The 17982-nt window shown below is 41.0% G+C and overlaps 2 protein-coding genes across 3 annotated transcripts in view; one reads left to right on the top strand and one right to left on the bottom strand.

Annotated features, from left to right (window-relative positions):
• The window catches only part of LOC133410575 (coiled-coil domain-containing protein 148-like), a 39326-nt gene extending 29732 nt beyond the window's left edge, over nucleotides 1–9594 (top strand). The window contains exons 12-16 of the mRNA XM_061691927.1: nucleotides 797–915; nucleotides 2442–2559; nucleotides 3156–3290; nucleotides 5112–5259; nucleotides 9070–9594. Of these exons, the coding sequence (XP_061547911.1) occupies nucleotides 797–915; nucleotides 2442–2559; nucleotides 3156–3290; nucleotides 5112–5255 (516 nt within the window). The 3' untranslated portion in view covers nucleotides 5256–5259; nucleotides 9070–9594. The remainder of the gene's footprint in view (nucleotides 1–796; nucleotides 916–2441; nucleotides 2560–3155; nucleotides 3291–5111; nucleotides 5260–9069) is intronic.
• upp2 (uridine phosphorylase 2) lies at nucleotides 7147–14424 on the bottom strand. Of its 2 annotated transcripts, none has more exons than XM_061691928.1 (7): nucleotides 14268–14424; nucleotides 11494–11608; nucleotides 11263–11421; nucleotides 9489–9603; nucleotides 9203–9412; nucleotides 8982–9128; nucleotides 7147–8283 (listed from the first exon to the last, which is right to left on the bottom strand). In XM_061691928.1, exons 1-7 carry the CDS (start codon nucleotides 14318–14320, stop codon nucleotides 8141–8143), a joined length of 942 nt encoding a protein of 313 aa, XP_061547912.1. In that variant the 5' UTR covers nucleotides 14321–14424; the 3' UTR covers nucleotides 7147–8140. The 2 variants fall into 2 exon arrangements, with proteins under 2 accessions (XP_061547912.1, XP_061547914.1); XM_061691930.1 differs by having other exon boundaries at nucleotides 8192–8377.
• Nucleotides 14425–17982: the final 3558 nt, after the last annotated feature.

The raw sequence follows: 17982 nt of genomic DNA, 5'->3' as shown, positions 1-17982 counted from the left end.
TTAATCTTAAATAAAGTTCAGATGTTCAAGTAGTCACTTCATTTTTTACATCACAAAAAGCTGTCATTTGAACAAGGGTGTGTAGACCTTTTATATCCACTGTAGGTAATGCGCCTTATAGGCCCTACTTATTTTTTTGTTCTTCTTCAAACTGTTTTACGAATGAAAACAAAACTCCCAAAAAAAAGCCCTGCGAATGGCTGGCTATCCCTCCACCTCACCCTTGACCCTTATCAGGATTATAGAAAATGTATGGATGGATAACAGTCAATCAATTAGTTTATAGTATTTTATCACCACAGCAAATGTAGTCAAATGTCCATCACTGCTTCTTAATATTACTAGCGATAATATAGGACAAATGGAAACAAAAAACAGTGCAGGGTAACTCAGTTTTATCATGGTATAAATTCCACAGTGAGTGACATGTTGCAAGGTATTTTATCAACAATAAATCATCGTGCTTGAAAACCAGCTTCCCCTGAAAAGGAACATAATCATGCATTAGTGTGACTGTTTAATTAAGTCTTTCCCCTGGGCTGAGACACGATGATTAATGAGAGCGTTTACCATGCATTTGATTCCTCATAATTTACCACAACAATCAACCAGATACTGAAATATCATCTAATTTTTTTTTTACACTTATCTGATTCCGACATGGTCGCAATCAATAGGACACAAGACCGTTAAGAGACGTGAGCAAGTCAGATTTGGGAGCCGGCAGCGCCACCGTTACTCGGGCTGTTGTCGGGCTCTCTGTTCGTAAACGTCGGCAGTAATGTTTTCCCCTCAGCTCCAGAAATTTCATTTGGAGCAGCAGAGGAGGAGGGAAGAGCTGGAGCAGAGAGATCAGGAGAGGCTTGCTAAGCTTAGGAGTGCCATGGAGGAACAGGCCAGGCAAGATAAAGAGAGGTGAGCAATGCATTGTGGGATCTAGAGTTTTCACCACTTGACATGAAAGTGAATCGCAAGACGTATGACAATGACAGTTATAGCTTACCCTTCTATTCCATGCCATCCCATGACCTACCATAAAATGTTTAGCATGGATGCCTAGTCTCTCTAGCAATGACCTCTCACCTCGGACCTGGTACAGCCTGATATGCCTTTAGGCCATAATAAAGCATACCGAAATACACCAAACAAGTCACACCATAACATACTTTTCGACCGCTCCATACCATACATGTTGTAGCATACCATGCCATATCATAACCTTACTATATATGGCATACCATACAAGCCTTGCCATCACATACTTTGCCATGCCCTACCATACTATACATGCCATACTATACCCTACAATGCTATGCCAAGTCACACCCTACCAGAGAATACACACTACAGTACTCTGCTACTATTGTGTGCTTCTTGAAATAGCTAATGTCTCTTTTAATTACTAAGGTATTAAACCTCACAGACTACATTTCAACCCTCGTAAAAATATAAAGCTTTTAAAATGGAATTAGCTAGCGGCGGCATTAACATAGACTGAAGCCAGTCTAGTACTATACCAAACAAGCCACTATGACAAAATATACGATATATTTAGGACATAAACACATTGGTACAGAGTCTTTGAACAATATAAGGTTACTTGTAATGTGGTAATGGTGATACAATGACAATTGCACAAATGGTGCAGAGAGTCCTCAAGCACTTTAAAGTGTCCAGTAGTGTGGTAATACTGATCAACAACAGCAACAGCAAATAACGCAGTGGAGACGCTACAATAATGAATACGGTAATAACAGACAACAACAGAGAAGTGCAATATTGTCAAAAATTGCCAAAATGTCACTATGGAATTATAAGTCAACATTTCAAAAATGCAAAATTTTACCTAGTGAATTTGTCATATTTTTAGTGAAACATCTTACTGTACATACTTATTTTAATAAATGTTTTACTTTTTTCTAAATCTTCAGCAAAATTTGTTTTAAGATACTATTAGATAGATCGATATTATTTTAAGAATCTTATAAAGTCATTTCATACTAGTTTGATTGGCAGATTTGAAAATGATTTTTTTTTTTTACTTGTTTTGAGGAAAGTAATTTTTTTCCAGTGAACTGTTTAAGAAATTAATGGAAAGAGGGATGCAGCTATTGGAATGTCTGCTGGTTTGTGCATTGTTTGATAGCGAGTTATGATGCATAACGTCTCACGTGATTTGCTTTGTATTTCAATCACCCCGTATAGTCACATTGTACGGTATCCACTCCAGATGCGACAGTGAATGAAAGGAGGACTCATGAAACCTGTGGAGTATAGAAACAGATAGCAGAGCATAGCACACCGACAGCCTCGTAAAAAGCTCCAACGCTTGGAGGAGTGCTGTGTCAGGAGCAATGTGTGTGTGTGTGTTTGCGGCGAAGTGGCAGATGGAAAGGAGGGCATGTGCTGTCTAATGTCTTCACCCTCCGCGCTCTCCCCAGGGTACGCTTCCGGGTGGAGATGTTGCAGCGGCGCCAGGAGGCGAGGGAGGCCAGTGAGTTGGAACGTCAAAGGGAGGAAGCAGAGAGGCACAACCGTTTGGAAGCACTCCGAAACCAGGTGGATCATTATGTGCCTTTAACTCCCTTAAACGCATTGATTCAATCTGCCACTGGAATAGACCCAAAACACTTGCAAAAGTCTTTAATTTGTGCTGGGGCATCGCGCCACCATTTGGTACCAAGTGAGAATGCACAATTACAGTCACAACAATCTAATGAAGGGTGACGCAAATACAAATCATAAGGGGAAGAAAAGAAATGTTTTTCAAAGAGTCATTTATGGAGGTCATTTAGGCCACATGCAATAATGCTGGAATATTCAAAATGAAATGTCTTTTTCATTCATCCATCCATCCATTTTCTGAGCCGCTTATCCTCACTAGGGTCGCGGAAACAACAAAAATACAAACAATATCACATATTTCCATTTTGACATAAAATAAATATAATAAATATTTACACAGTTGTCAAAGCATCATATCTGCTCACAAAGTTGCAAAAAATAAAAAAGATTTAAACAACTAGTGATGTCAAATGAATACCATTCTTACAGCATCAATCAAAAACTGAAAATTATTGTCTTACAATTTTTGTGTTAGATTTGAGTAGCTTTATCATCTACGTCACTTTAAATGTAAATTGTGTGGACTTCAGGTTGCTGTGGTGGCAGAGTCTGACTCAGACAGAATGATGGGAGGCACTCAGTCTTGGCGAAATCGAAACTTGACTGTCAAAGAAGTTGATATCCAGAGGCCTCTGTTTGGACTCCACACATACACGGACGCACAGGTGAAACTTCTGTTTGTAGAGATTGGAAAAAAGTGCGGGACAGTGAGCCTCCCCTCAAAGAACAGTTACTGTTCTGTCCAAGTATAAAAAGGGTTAATCATTTAATTTAAAAAAAAAAAAAAAATGTGTTTTCAAAAGGCAGGTTTTTTTTTTTTTTTAATAAACATTCTGCCTTTATACAGATGCTTGACCCACAGATAATGAAAAGAAAACAGCAAGGTGTTTGGTGAGTGATACTGTCACCTAGTGGCATTATAGAGGCATTACTGGAATTAATTAATTGCACAGCTCATATTCAACTGGATGGCAGCATGAATAATAAAGATTTCTCAGGTGCAGGGTTCAAATGTCCTCTCCTGTGTGGAGTTCTCCCTGTGTTTGTGTGGCTTTCTTCAAGGTGTACACGTCACTGTTCAAATACCAGGTTTTTGTGATATAAAAATAAGACAGCGATAAATCATTTCTAAACTTTATTTTTCCACCATTAATGTGACCTATGACCTGTACAACTCTAGGGAATGCCTACTTGAACATCTGAACTTTACTTGGTGTTGATCAGAGGCACTTTAAATGGTGGCAGTTGCGTGCTGTCTCCAATTTCACATTAGTTTGCTTGAGATTGGTAAATTTACTCAATTGTTTATTTTTACTTCCCCTCTCAAAAAGATGTGCAGGTTATAGGTGACATTAATGGTGGAAAAAGTTTTGAATTTATTTATCTTGGGCTTATTTTCTTTTGTCACAAAAAACATTTGAACAGGGGTGTGTAGATTTTCTATTTCAGATCCATTTTACCTCCATCCATCCATCCATCCATTGTATTCCACTTATCCGAGGTCGGGTCGCGGGGGCAGCAGCCTCAGCAGGGAAGCCCAGACTTCCCTCTCCCCAGCCACTTCCTCCAGCTCTTCCGAGGGAATCCCGAGGCGTTCCCGGGCAAGTATCCTGGGTCTTCCTCGGGGTCTCCTCCCTGTGGGACGTGCCCGGAACACCTCACCCGGGAGACATCCATGAGGCATCCTAAACAGATGCCTGAACCACCTCATCTGGCTCCTCTCAATGCGGAGGAGCAGCGGCTCTCCTCTGAGCCCCTCCCGGATGACCGAGCTTCTCGCCCTATTTTTAAGGGAGAGCCCGGACACCCTGCGGAGGAAATTAATTTTGGTCGCTTGTATCCGGGATCTTGTTCTTTCGGTCACGACCCACAGCTCGTGACCATAGGTGAGGGTAGGAATGTAGATCGACCGGTAAATTGAGAGCTTCGCTTCCATTTTACCTTCAGTGGCTACAACGACGTCAGGTTTTCAAATGTGTTTTTTTTTTTTTTTTTTTTTCTCAAGCTGCTGTTTCCCCTGAGTGCCCTGAAGGGGACACTTTGAAAAGTACTTTTTCTTTTTAACCAACCACTGCAGCTGCTTTGTCACTTGTATCTGACCTCCAAATAGTGTCAGGATCCACCTTTTTCATTTTGTATTTTTAACCCAAAAAATGTCATTTATGTTTTGCTTTATCTTTCATCTGCGAATGACCACTGACCCGCACAGTGGCAGATATTATGCAAGCGGTTTGGCAGCTTAAACAATGTTTGCCCCCGTTTATACAGACTGTTATGAACAGCTTAGAGCTCAAGGCCACTGGTTCCGTCTGTGGTTGTTCTTATGCAACAATGACTAATGATTTTCCAACTTGGAAATACTTCTCCCTAAAATGCCATCCAGTGAGAGATGAGTGACTAATCATGAGGCATGACATTATTTGTAAACCATGGGATGTCAGGCACAGGATGAAACTTGACTTGTTGTCTTCTCTTCTGTTGTGTAGATTGTCGCCGATCCCAGATTGCGGGTCGAGCAGGCCCTGAGGGATGCTGGCTTGCACCACACCCAATACGCCCAAGAGGTCCTGGCCCATATCAAGCCCCCGAAACCACCACGACGAGACACCAAATCTGAGCTCCAGTTTTAAGCAAGTAAGTTGAATGGTTAGCTTTTAACTGCTATTGATACAAGAAAGTGTTTTTTTTTACAGAGATATTAATCAATGATTGATGTCCCCCTTTTGAGGTAACACAGTCTTTTACACCAATGGTTCTCAAACCTTTTACACCAAGTAGTACAGCCTTAAAAAATACTTCTCTCTCCAAATACCACCACAGACTTAAGTACATTATTGGAAAAAAAAACAACTGTACTTAAATAATAGTTTGTTTAAGATCTATTGCACATAAAAGTTAAATAGAACATTTGACTAGATAAATTATTACAATAAAGTAGTTCTTAAAGATTAAATGCAAATGTATTGAACTCAAAAGTTAAATACAACTGAACTGTATTTGGCTAGTGATTCTTTCATAAGCCACTAGTTAACCATTCCCCAAAAATATATTGGTTCTTGTGCAGGGATTCTCATATGTAACCGTATGAGAATGACACAATAACTTGTGGTCAGTGTGGTGCAGAAGGTAAGCGTACACCTTGCAACTGGAGGGGTGCCAGTTCGTAACCCCACCCGAGCACATGTCATCAGTGTGTCCCTTGGCAAGACGCTTACCGGTAACCCACATTGCCTATGAATGAATGTGGTTGGGTTTTTGGTGGTGAGGGGCCGTAGGCACAGAATGGCAGCCACGCTTCCATCACACTGCCCCAGGGCAGCTGTGACTACACAAGTAGCTTACTACCACCAGGGTGTGAATGAGGAATAAATGCATAATGCATTAAATTGTAAAATCACATCCCACTGGCGTAGGTCCAGTTAAGTTTAAAATGATTCACAATTTCAGTTAGTGTATTTTTATGTGGTGAGTGGGTATATTTTACTTGTGAATGACACAAGAAAGTGAAGTGAAGAACTGTAAATGTGTAATTATTATACCAGACCGTTACATGCTGCGAATACATACTGTTTGTGTGTATATAGAAGTGCTGCTGTATCAAAATGAGTTGTCTTCCCCCATAATTTAATATGGTTACAATATGTTTGTTTTGGAAATTCAATCCATTCATCTTTTGCTGTGGCTCAACATTTAAATAACCTTTATCAAATTTTTTATCAGATGGTTTAGTCACAGACCTTCCCCCCAAAAATGTTGTGCTTCTCTTTCATCAGTAGTGCATTAAAATGTACAAAACAGGGAAATTTATCTTGCCTGGGGAAAGGAGCTCAGCACCCCAAAACCTCTGATCCTAGAAAATAAATAAATACATGTATACCCACTCACCACATAGAAATACACTACTGCCTACTTTTCTACTGCCTTTAAAAGTGCTATATAAGTGTAATGCATTATTATTACGAAGAATAATAAATAATAATACATTTTATTTTTTCATGGAACTCAAAGACGCTTTACATAGTTTAAATCATAAACAGAAAAAGGCTATAGTGAAAAAAAAACAGTACACTGGTGCCTTGAGATACGAGTGACCCAACTTACGAGTTTGTCGACCTTTCATGCTGACTATTTTTTTTTGCTTTAACTTCCCAGCAAAAATTTGAGGTACGAGCACCGTATGGAGGCATCGAACTTAGTTCAACTCACTTCACAACAAGAAACACTTTCACAGATAGTGAACGATTCTTCAAAAAAGAGGCTTCAAGCTGTTTATTGCCACTCCAGTTTGAAGTTTACTGTCAAATTAAACACAAATCAAAGAGAATTCCAAACATGTTGTGCCTTTAAAACAACCACACAAATTTGCCTTCAGCCAGCTTAATGCTGACACAATGCGAAACGCCATAGACAGGCCAACGACTAGCATCAATAGTTGCGGTGTTACAACCCTTTAAGAGACATATGTCACCTGCTACTTGATGACAATGAGTGCTATAAAAACATGGAATGAGGAATTTAAACAGATGTAAAAGTGTAACAACAGCCTTGTATAATAATTACACATTTACAGTTCTTCACTTCACTTTCTTGTGTCATTCACAAGTAAAATATACCCACTCACCACATAAAAATACACTAACTGAAATTGTGAATCATTTTAAACTTAACTGTACCTAGACTAATTGGCCGCTTTCTCTGGTCCACCCGTTGACTCTGAGATCCAATACAAGGCTATATGCAACACATTCTTAATAATAGATATCCTCTATTATGATTAATACTGTCAAAAAGGTATTAATTTAACAGTGTATTTAGTATTGTGGTTGTAGTAGTGTAGGAACTGCAGACTACACCTTTTTCTAATATTTTGCCCCTCTCATGTAGCTAAATATGGTAACCAAAGTATGGATTTGCAAAATCTCAGAATCTCATATCAGAAGTTCAAAAGAAGTGTGAGTCACAACAGATTTGCCACATTTTATGCAATGCACATACACCGTTTTGCTGCGTATCCCACAAATGTAAGTTGCTTATCATTTAAAAGGGTTAACAAACAGGCTTTCCAATGGTATACAGTATTTTTTTGGAATGTGGGAGGACGCCTGAGTACATCCAGAAAACCCACGCAAGTTTGAGAGAGCATGCAAACTCCACACAAGAAGGACAGGGCCCGGACTCTAACTGCCAACCTTAGAACTGTGACGCAGATGTGGTAACCACTCGTCGACTGTGCCGCAAATATTTATTGATTCAAAATATATTTACTATGTACAACCAAATAATCAAATGTGCATTTTTCTTAATCAACCTCAGAAACACATTTTGTAAAATCCTTAACAGCAGCGCCAAACTGTGACACATTCAGTGACACAATACAAACTTAAATGCATTTTACATCATGTTTAACTTAATCAAAGCAAAGTGTCTCGAAAGCACATATGAACATTAGGTACAGTATATACACACACACATATAAGTCATATTTATATACATTGATTTTAAGGGGAATGCCTTTTCAGACAATATGTCCTAGGCGTTTCTTGATGAAGTGGGCCACCAGGGCTTGTGGTCTCTTCTGATACTCCACCAGAACATCATGAGGGGACGTAATCTGGTCACCCTCGAAGCGGTTCAGCAGCGTGACACAGATGACGGCCGCTAGTAGAATAAAAAATGTAAAATGATGAGTGCCATAGGTGTTTCTAGCCTCGTTTGGGGGGTCTTCAATCACCCCTAAAGTGAATCCCAGCACCTGTGAAATTTGAGAGATTGTTGTCTCCTCAAAATTCATTCATTCCATCCAATCCCTCCCACCACTCCCCAACTGGGCTCTGCACAGAGCAATACGCTGCTTAACAATGATACACAGTCGTGGTGTAAGTAGCTGGTTTAAACCAGATATGTGGAACATTCCTTAACTTCTACCACTCAATACCAGCACACTATTATCATTACCATTCCTCATTGTCCAAGGTCCATTTTTGGTATTTTTAGTACTCATTATAGGGGATTTGTTTACTCCAGAAAAAAATACATACTGTTCGTGTGTATATAGAAGTGCTGCTGTATCAAAATGAGTTGTCTTCCCCCATAAATTAGTATGGTTACAATATGTTTGTTTTATAAATTCAATCCATTCATCTTTTGCTGTGGCTCAACATTTAAATAACCTTTATCGCATTTTTTATCAGAAGGTTTAGTCACAGACTTTCCCCAAAAAAATATTGTGCTTCTCTTTCGTCAGTAGTGCAATAAAATGTACAAAACAGGGAAATTTATCTTGTCTGGGGAAAGGAGCTGATATGTTCCAACAGGTAGCTTTAGCATGGATTCAACAAGACGACACTGAAATTCACCTTTGAGGTCACACACGCGACACATGGCTGCAAACACGGTGGACTCCATTTCGATGTTCCTCACTCCAGCTTCGTACGCTTTCCTCAGATACTCCAGTTTTTCTTCATGGGAGAAGGAGCACAGAGCCCCGTCGAGTCGTCCTTGACCTGAGAAAAAAAAAGATTCTCACCGCTTTGTCATCATGGACATTTGAACAGCAGGTAACACGGCGTCTATGTACCTTCGTAAAAATCGTGGGTGCACATGGTGTTTCCAATCACAGTGGGAAGGTTTTGCAGCTCTTTGGAGCACTGCAGAAGCTCGCTGGCAACACCTTCGTCCAGCTCTGTGCTGCGGGTGATCACTTTACCCAGAACCACCTGCTCAAACTGGGGCCGGAAGGAGTGGTCCACTGCCTTTTGTGTCACCACCACCGTGCCTGGAGCCAGACCTGGACAAAATAACATTCTTCTTCAAAGTGACTTTTTAAAATGTGACTTTTGGAAAGTGCAAAGGAAAGTCTTTACCGACTCCACCGGATGTTCCCAGACGAAACAGGATCACGTCCCTGCAGTGGGCATGGTAGAGCAGTTTGATGAGCTCATGCAGCATGATGGAGATGGACGGCACACCCATGCCATGCTAAAAGAAAAACACTTGCTGTTATAATGCCGATGCATGCTATGTACAGTGAAACCCCGCATATTCGTGGTTCGGCATTCACGAATATGGTGATTATTATTATTATTTTTTGTTTTAAGGGGAACGGTTAGAAAAATATATGCCTTTGCCCTGATAAACAGTCGTCTATGTAATTTCAACCTCATGGAAATTTGTATTTTATTGCAAGGATAAGGAAGCCGTCGGTCTTCCTCCTGCTCTCTGTCTGATATTGTATTATCAGTTTACAGTGAGACAAAGCAAAAGATGTTTGTGGTTGGTGCTGTGTCAGTTGGATGAGGGAGTTAGATGATAACTGCATGTTCATGTGTGCATATATAACCTTGCCAAAGGAAAATAGTCAGACACTTCTTAGAGCAGCCAACAGGTTGTGTTTGAAATGTCTCCTACTTGCTGTTTTTCTGCTCAGCCCAAAGCCAGGTCTAATATTAGAACCATTGCTTTGGCGGCATTTTGATGCCAAGGAACTCTCTCGAAGTGAGGGGAGGAGCTTCATTTTTTCAGGCCATGCCGTCTAATAGAAAAAAGTGCTTTGCGGCCAACTTGTGTCATCTATAGACAATTGTAAACTTTTTTAAGGGGGTCATCGATTACCCGCTGATTTTCACGGTCCGTAGCAGTGCTTGGTCCCTACTCCAACCATTTTCTGGGCCCAAAATGTTGTCTTCTGTGTTCTTTATCATTGATTTGAAGCGGCTGGATGAGAATCAGCACCTCTAAATCTGAGACCATGGTCCTTAGTCAGAAAAGGGTGGAGTGCCCTCTCCAGGTCGGGGATGAGATCCTTCCCCAAGTGGAGGAGTTCAAATATCTTGGGGTCTTGTTTACGAGTAAGGGAAGAATGGAACGGGAGATCGACAGGCGCATCGGTGCAGCGTCTGCAGTGATGCGGACTTTGCATTTGTCTGTTGTGGTGAAGAAGGAGCTAAGCCGAAAGGCGAAGCTCTCAATTTACCGGTCGATCTACGTTCCTACACTCATCCATGGTCACGAGGTGTGGGTCGTGACCGAAAGAACAAAATCCCAGATACAAGCGGCCGAAATGAGTTACCTCCGCAGGGTGTCCACGCTCTCCGTGAGAGATAAGGTGAGAAGCCTGGTCATCCGGCAGGGGCTCAGACTAGAGCCGCTGCTCCTCCGCATTGAGAGGAGCCAGATGAGGTGGCTCGGGCATCTGTTTAGGATGCCTCCTGGACGCCTCCCTGTTGAGGTGTTCCGGGCACGGGCCACCAGGAGGAGACCCCGGGGACTACCCAGGATACACTGGAGAGACTACGTCTCTCGGCTTGCCTGGGAACGGCTCGGGATCCCCTCAGAAGAACTAGAGGAAGTGGCTGGGGAGAGGGAAGTCTGGGCTTCCCTGCTGAGGCTGCTGCCCCCACGATCCGACCTCGGATAAGCGGAAGACAATGGGTGGATGGATGGAGGGACTGTTTGTTTGCTTTTTTTCGCCATCCATTTTCTGTACTGCTTGGCCTCATTGTGGTCGCGGGTGAGATGGAACCCAACTTTAGGCAAGAAGTGGGCTACACCGTTAAATAGTTGCCACTTGCCAGCCAATCGCAGTGCAATGATCCTCACACTTTGAATAAGCCCTGTTCTCTAAAGAAGAATACTCACACTTATAGACAGCACTGGTCCAACTTTACACATGCAGTAGCGGTCGGTTCCCTCGCAAATATCCTGGACTTCCGCTGGGTTTCCAGGCAGTTTCAGCTCCTGGTGGATGAACTGGGCGAAGGCCTTCATACGATTGGCGCTGCCGCCAACGCACACAAACTGAGAGAGAGAATATCATCACACAACTGTCTCAAACATCTGGAATCAGGGGTTTCTTCTTGAATGTAGTACCTTAATGTCGCCAAACATCTCTGGTAGGTTGTGAGACTTGGTACTCAAGCTGAAGTGGTAGAGAATATCCTCCTCCATGGTGTCCAAGTAGGGATTTTTCACTTGAACCTGTTGTCTAAAGCAGAGAATACAACAAATTAGTTCATTGAAGTGAATTAACTTTGCATCAGGATCACAATTATTACAAGCTCAATTCCAATGAAGTTTGGATGTGGTGATAAACATAAATAAAAACAGAATACAATTATTTGCAAATCATGTTCAACCTATAATTAATTGAATACACTACAAAGACAAGATATTTAATGCGCAAACGGATGTTTTTAGCAAATTATCATGAACTTAGAATTTTATGGCTGCAACACGTTCCAAAAAAGCTGGGACAGGGTCATGTTTACCACTGTGTTACATCACCTTTTCTTTTAACTTTCAATACATGTTTGGGAACTGAGGACACTCATTGTTGAAGCTTTATAGGTTGAATTATTTCCCATTTTTGCTTGATGTACAGCTTCAGCTGTTCAACAGTCCGGGGTCTCCGTTGTTGTATTTTACGCTTCATAATGCGCCCCACATTTTCAATGGGAGACAGGTCTGGACTGCAGGCAGGCCAGTCTAGTACCCGCACTCTTTTACTCAAAGCCACGCTGTTGTAACATCTGCAGAATGTGGTTTGGCATTGTCTTGGTGAAATAAGCAGGGGTGTCCATGAAAAAGACGATGCTTGGATGGCAGCATATGTTTCTCCAAAACCTGTATGTACCTTTCAGCATTAATGGGGCCTTCACAGATGTGTAAGTTACCCATGCCATTGGCACTAACACAGCCTCATACCATCACAGATGCTGGCTTTTGAACTTTACCTCCATAACAGACGGTTCTTTTCCTCTTTGGCCCAGAGGACACGACGTCCACAATTTCCAAAAACAACTGCCCGATGATAGCTGGGATAGGCTCCAGCACGCCCGCGACCCTAGTGAGGAGAAGCGGTTCGGAAAATGGATGGATGGAATTTGAAATGTGGACTCGTCGGACCACAGAACACTTTTCCACTTTGCATCAGTCCATCTTAGATGAGCTCGGGCCCAGAGCGTTTCTTTGATTGTTGTTCATAAATGGCTTATGCTTTGCATAGTAGAGTTTCAAGTTGCACTTACGGATGTAGCGCCGAACTATATTAACTGACATTGGTTTTCGGAAGTGTTCCTGAGCCCATGTTGTGATATCCTTTACACATTGATGTCGGTTTTGATGCAGCGCCGCCTGAGGGATCAAAGGTCACGGGCATTTAATGTTGGTTTTCGGCCTTGGCGCTTACATGCAGTGATTTCTCCAGATTCTCTGAACCTTTTGATGATATTATGGACCGTAGATGATGAAATCCCTCAATTCCTTGCAATTGTAAGTTGAGGAACATTGTCCTTAAACTGTTCGACTATTTTCTCAGGCACTTGTTCTCAAAGAGGTGAACCTCGCTCCATCTTTGCTTGTGAATGACTGAGCAATTCAGGGAAGCTCCTTTTATACCCAATCATGGCACCCACCTGTTCCCAATTAGCCTGTTCACCTGTGGGATGTTCCAAACAGGTGTTTGATGAGCATTCCTCCACTTTCTCAGTCTTTTTTTGCCACCTCTCCCAGCTTTTTTGGAATGTGTTGCAGCCATAAAATTCTAAGTTAATGATTATTTGCTATAAACAATAACGTTTATCAGTTTGAACATTAAATATCTTGTCTTTGTAGTGTATTCAATTAAATATAGGTTGAACATGATTTGCAAATCATTGTAGTCTGTTTTTATTTATGTTTAACACAACGTCCCAACTTCATTGGAATTGAGGTTGTACATCATCAATTTCTGCCAATTGGGGATGCCCATGAATCTCTACAAAGAAGGATTTTCATTGCATTTTATGGCAAATCATCAAAGTTTGGGCCGAGCTCAACCTACACGCAGTGACACCAAATTCTCTTCATTCTCTGTAGGAGATTTTAAAGGGCCCTTGAAAATGGCCACTTCAAACCAAAAACGCAGAAATCTCTCTCCAGTCTCATTTTGAGCATGCCTTCTTTATAATTTGTGGGTCTACTAATGATAGACAAGCATACCAAATGTCATGGCAATTGGGGAGACTAAATATGGAGGCTGAATTTTCAAATAAAAAAGCCAAATAGACATGTCTCCCAAAATGACCCTAAAATGGCTGATTCAAACCAAAATAGCAGACATCCAGTGTCTTTTCAAGCATGGCTTCGTGAAGCTTTTCTGTGGGTTCACTTATGATCCGCGTGGCTACCAAATTTCATGTTGCTAAGGGAAACTATATACATATGGGGGCTTAATTTTCAAATAAAAAAGCTTCAAACCAAAATAGCAGACTTCCTGTGTCTTTTCGAGCATGGCTTCTTTAGATTTTTTTGTGAGTCTACTCATAATAGACATGTCTACCAAATTTGTGTTACTATGGGAAACTATCTATGGGGGCTGAATTTTAAAAAAAAGCTTATTTTTGAGCTTGCGCCCAAATGCCAATTTGGGGGTAATCAGTTGCAACCCTTATTAAATGTTCGCCAAGATGAAGCAGCTGCAGCATTTGTTGAGTTTTTGAGTATGGAAAAGCCAAAGGAATAGTAATTACAATGAAAAAAGGGAATTTGAAGACAGCCCTTTTGAAACTTTGGCTCAAAACATATGTAATAGAAATGTATTCAATTGTTCTATTGTATTTTTGCTAAATTTAGCTTGCAAACTGAAAAGAAAAAAAACAACTTACTTGATGTATTCACTGTGGTCGTTCCCCATGCAGTTCAGGAGAATGGGTGCCATGAGTACAAGAAAATCAAGTCAAACTTTTCAAAATATTGCTGCTGCTGCTGCTACTGTCTCAACTGAGTTTTTGTCTCCAGGTCGAGAGCTGATATAATGGTGACCTGTCACCTCTCTGCTGATTGGCTGGGCAAGAGAGGAGTAGAATTCACTCGCTCACAACAAAATCAGAAGACCTACTGTGTCGGGGGTCAATCAACCGGGAAACGATTAGTCTCGTGTGTGTGGATGTGCCCTCGGAAAAAGGCAGGGAATAACGAATGTGTTATGACATTCTGCTTTTCCTGGGAACACTCAGATAACCGTTGACCCTGGCTTGTCAACACAAAGACAGGCTGCATTATGTCAACCTGCACACATGCAACCAGAGCAAATACATAATATTGTCACTCAGAGAACATTGTGTCACTTTCAATAACTGAAACCTTTCCATTGCATACGTTGTCATGTTCTTACAGTGTGTTTGAGTTATGACTGGGCAATATGGCCTTAAAGACAGATATGGTGTGAAAAGATGATTTTCTGCCTCAAGCATTAGCCCTGTTCCTCACACTGACGGTCCTGGCAATATAGTCAGCTAAAAGCATTATGGGAACCCAGAATTGTGGAGATGTTTTTTAACGACAGTACTGTAGTTGTAGAAAACCAAGCTGACTGTTGCTCTTTACTTGCATTTGTTCCTGTCGATATTTTTATGCGTGTGCATTAGCTTTTTGTCGGGCTAAGGTTGCTATTTGTGAATTTATTTAATAAAAAACCCTGACTGTGGCTTTCGTTTTAAGCACTGGCCTTGTTTTTTGAATCCTCTAGCAAATTTGACAACTTACTAAATGTATGAGTTGAGGTTACACTGTAAGGTTTCTTTTTCTGCTAAGAACAAGAGGCCAGTTGACCTTATGTGAGTCATTGCTGCTACAGTAAAATCATTTAGCCAATGAAGGTATGTGCAAATGTGTTACTCCACTACACTGATCTATTTAAAAAAAAAACAAAAAAAACAAAAACTGTGATGCACAGAGAGGAATTACTGTACTGAATTATGGCGATACAGCGTTAAACTGTTTTTCACAGTGTTTGTTTTCCTGATTTTTTTTTAGGTGTGGCTAAAGCTATACGCAGTGATGCACTTTGATAACGGGATGAGTCCCCACTTGATTTGTTTATTTCCTCCTCAACGGCTCAGTAAAAAGAAATTGTTGATAGTTTTTTGTTTTTGTTTTTTTGCTGCATAAAATGTTGACTATTGTTGCTGCCTTTTGCTCACCTTACTTCACTCCTAGTGAGAGTAGCAACATTGCTAGATTTTCTCCATTTGAAGATAATCTGCTTTCTCACGGCATGGACTGATGAACACCAAGGTTTTTAGAGATACTTTAGTGACCCTTCATGGAAGCAACAATTCTTAATTGTAGGTCTTCTGAGAGCTAATTTGTGCGAGGCATGGTTCTGATCAGGCAATGATTCTTGAGAAAAGTAAAACCAAAACTGGTGTGTGTTTTTAAAGGGCAGGGGAGATTTAACCAACACCTCCATTCTTGTCACATGGGATGGACACCTGACTGATTTGGTCTTGTTGAAATCATTAGCATAGGGGTTCACATAATCTCTCCAACCTGGACTGTGAATGTTTATATTGGGTGTCCAATAAAAAAACTAAAAAAAAAACTAAACATGTTTACCAATTTCTGTAGAAATCCCGAGAACTACAACAGATTCACATACTTTAATTACATTTCTTTTTGTGTGCTCAAAGGAAGGCATAGGTACTATAGAAATAGGTTGATGATGATTTCACCTCTCAAACGTGGTCATCTTTTGTGTACATTTTATTTTGGGATTTTGAACATTTTTATTTTTTTTATTTTTATTTTTTTTCCATCGCATATTATGACGGCCAGACCATGGACGTATGTGCTCTTTTTCCCTTGCCTGTACAGTCTTGTGTCAATTGTGCTTTGGTTGTGGGTTTATTCTGGAGTTTCGACCGCTCGGTGACATACACCAAAGGGTACACGGCAAAAACCAGCTGTGAGGCAAAGCAAACAAGCGGCTTGAACTCTACCTTCGACTTGAGTCCTCTCATCTGTGTGCATCCACATTTTCTAGTACTACAATATTACATTTAAAGCCCATTGGGATATAAAGTACTGTATAGACATGTAAGAAGAACACAGAAAGTGACGTTTACAGTGCACTACACTTTTTTCCCCCTGATCAAAGTGCATCAATAATACAAAGCAAAGCAATGCGCATGTTTTAATTTTATTAAAATATATAGCTTTTGAAAACCTATCAAATTTAAAACAGCTCTTTTAAATGAATACTAATAAGTAAAAAAAGGAAAATACATGATGAATAACGATGAACGAGTGAGGGAAGAATGGAACGGGAGATCGACAGACGGATCGGTGCAGCGTCTGCAGTGATGCAGACTTTGTATCGGTCCGTTGTGGTAAAGAAGGAGCTAAGCCGAAAGGCGAAGCTCTCAATTTACCGGTCGATCTACATTCCTACCCTCACCTATGGTCACGAGCTGTGGGTCGTGACCGAAAGAACGAGATCCCGGATACAAGCGGCCGAAATTAGTTTCCTCCGCAGGGTATCCGGGCTCTTCCTTAGAGATAGGGTGAGAAGCTCGGTCATCCGGGAGGATCTCAGAGTAGAGCCGCTGCTCCTCCGCATTGAGAGGAGCCAGATGAGGTGGCTGGGGCATCTGATTCGGATGCCTCCCGGACGCCTCCCTGGTGAGGTGTTCCGGGCACGTCCCACCGGGAGGAGACCCCGGGGACGACCCAGGACACGCTGGAGAGACTACGTCCTTCGGCTGGCCTGGGAACGCCTCGGGATCCCTCCGGAAGAGCTGGATGAAGTGGCTGGGGAGAGGGAAGTCTGGGCGTCCCTGCTAAAGCTACTGCCCCCGCGACCCGACCCGGATAAGCAGTAGAAAATGGATGGATGGATGGATGGACATGATGAATATATATATATATATATATTTTTTATTTTTTTTTTTACTTTTGAGTTAACTCATCATTTAATTTTGCACTTTATATGTTTAATACATTTTGTGTTTGTCACAATGTTTGAATATGTTTAAGACAGTAATAATATTAAAAATACATCATATTAAATAAAAAAAGAACAATAAATTAAAAAGTAAAATACAATTATTCTCTCATTTTTGGGGGATGGAAGACCAATAATTTTTTAACCATCACTTTATATGTTTTGATCGATTTGTTTTGTTTGTCATGACGTTTTAATATTTGTTGTAGACCACTAATAATACAATACAGGCATTCATCGAAGTAATGGTGTGTTTGTCTGTGTGTGAGTGTATGTACAGTAGAGAGAGAGCGAGTAGCAGGCCATCTGAATCCGATTAAATACAACAGTGCCCTCTAGTGAGCATACACCCTCACAGACTTTTGCACTTCTGTTTACATTCTGTGTGTCACTATTTCTCTCCTACTGTGCTTAGACGACCTCGATGGACAACTTAACAATGCACATCCATTTAAACTGTATAGTCCAACAAACCGCAATCACATTTAACATCCCTAAGAAACCCGAGGAAGCTGCAGTACCTGGAAAACAAAATAAAATAAAATAAATAACACGCAAGCACGAACGGGGAGGACATGCAAACTCCACCCAGGGAA

This window comes from Phycodurus eques, chromosome 12, assembly GCF_024500275.1.
Source record: "Phycodurus eques isolate BA_2022a chromosome 12, UOR_Pequ_1.1, whole genome shotgun sequence".
Lineage (NCBI taxonomy): Eukaryota > Metazoa > Chordata > Actinopteri > Syngnathiformes > Syngnathidae > Phycodurus > Phycodurus eques.
Note: the sequence above shows the minus strand (reverse complement) of the source record. Positions and strands in the feature narration are given on the sequence as shown.

Excerpts from the sequence above, each read along its gene's own strand:
- upp2 (XM_061691928.1), bottom strand. The coding sequence starts at position 14,320 with ATGGCACCCATTCTCCTGAACTGCATGGGGAACGACCACAGTGAATAC. Across the intron at positions 11,609-14,267 it reads GACCACAGTGAATACATCAA|ACAACAGGTTCAAGTGAAAA; the intron begins GTAAGTTGTTTT and ends TCTCTGCTTTAG. Across the intron at positions 8,284-8,981 it reads TCGCGTGTGTGACCTCAAAG|CGGCCGTCATCTGTGTCACG; the intron begins GTGAATTTCAGT and ends TTATTCTACTAG.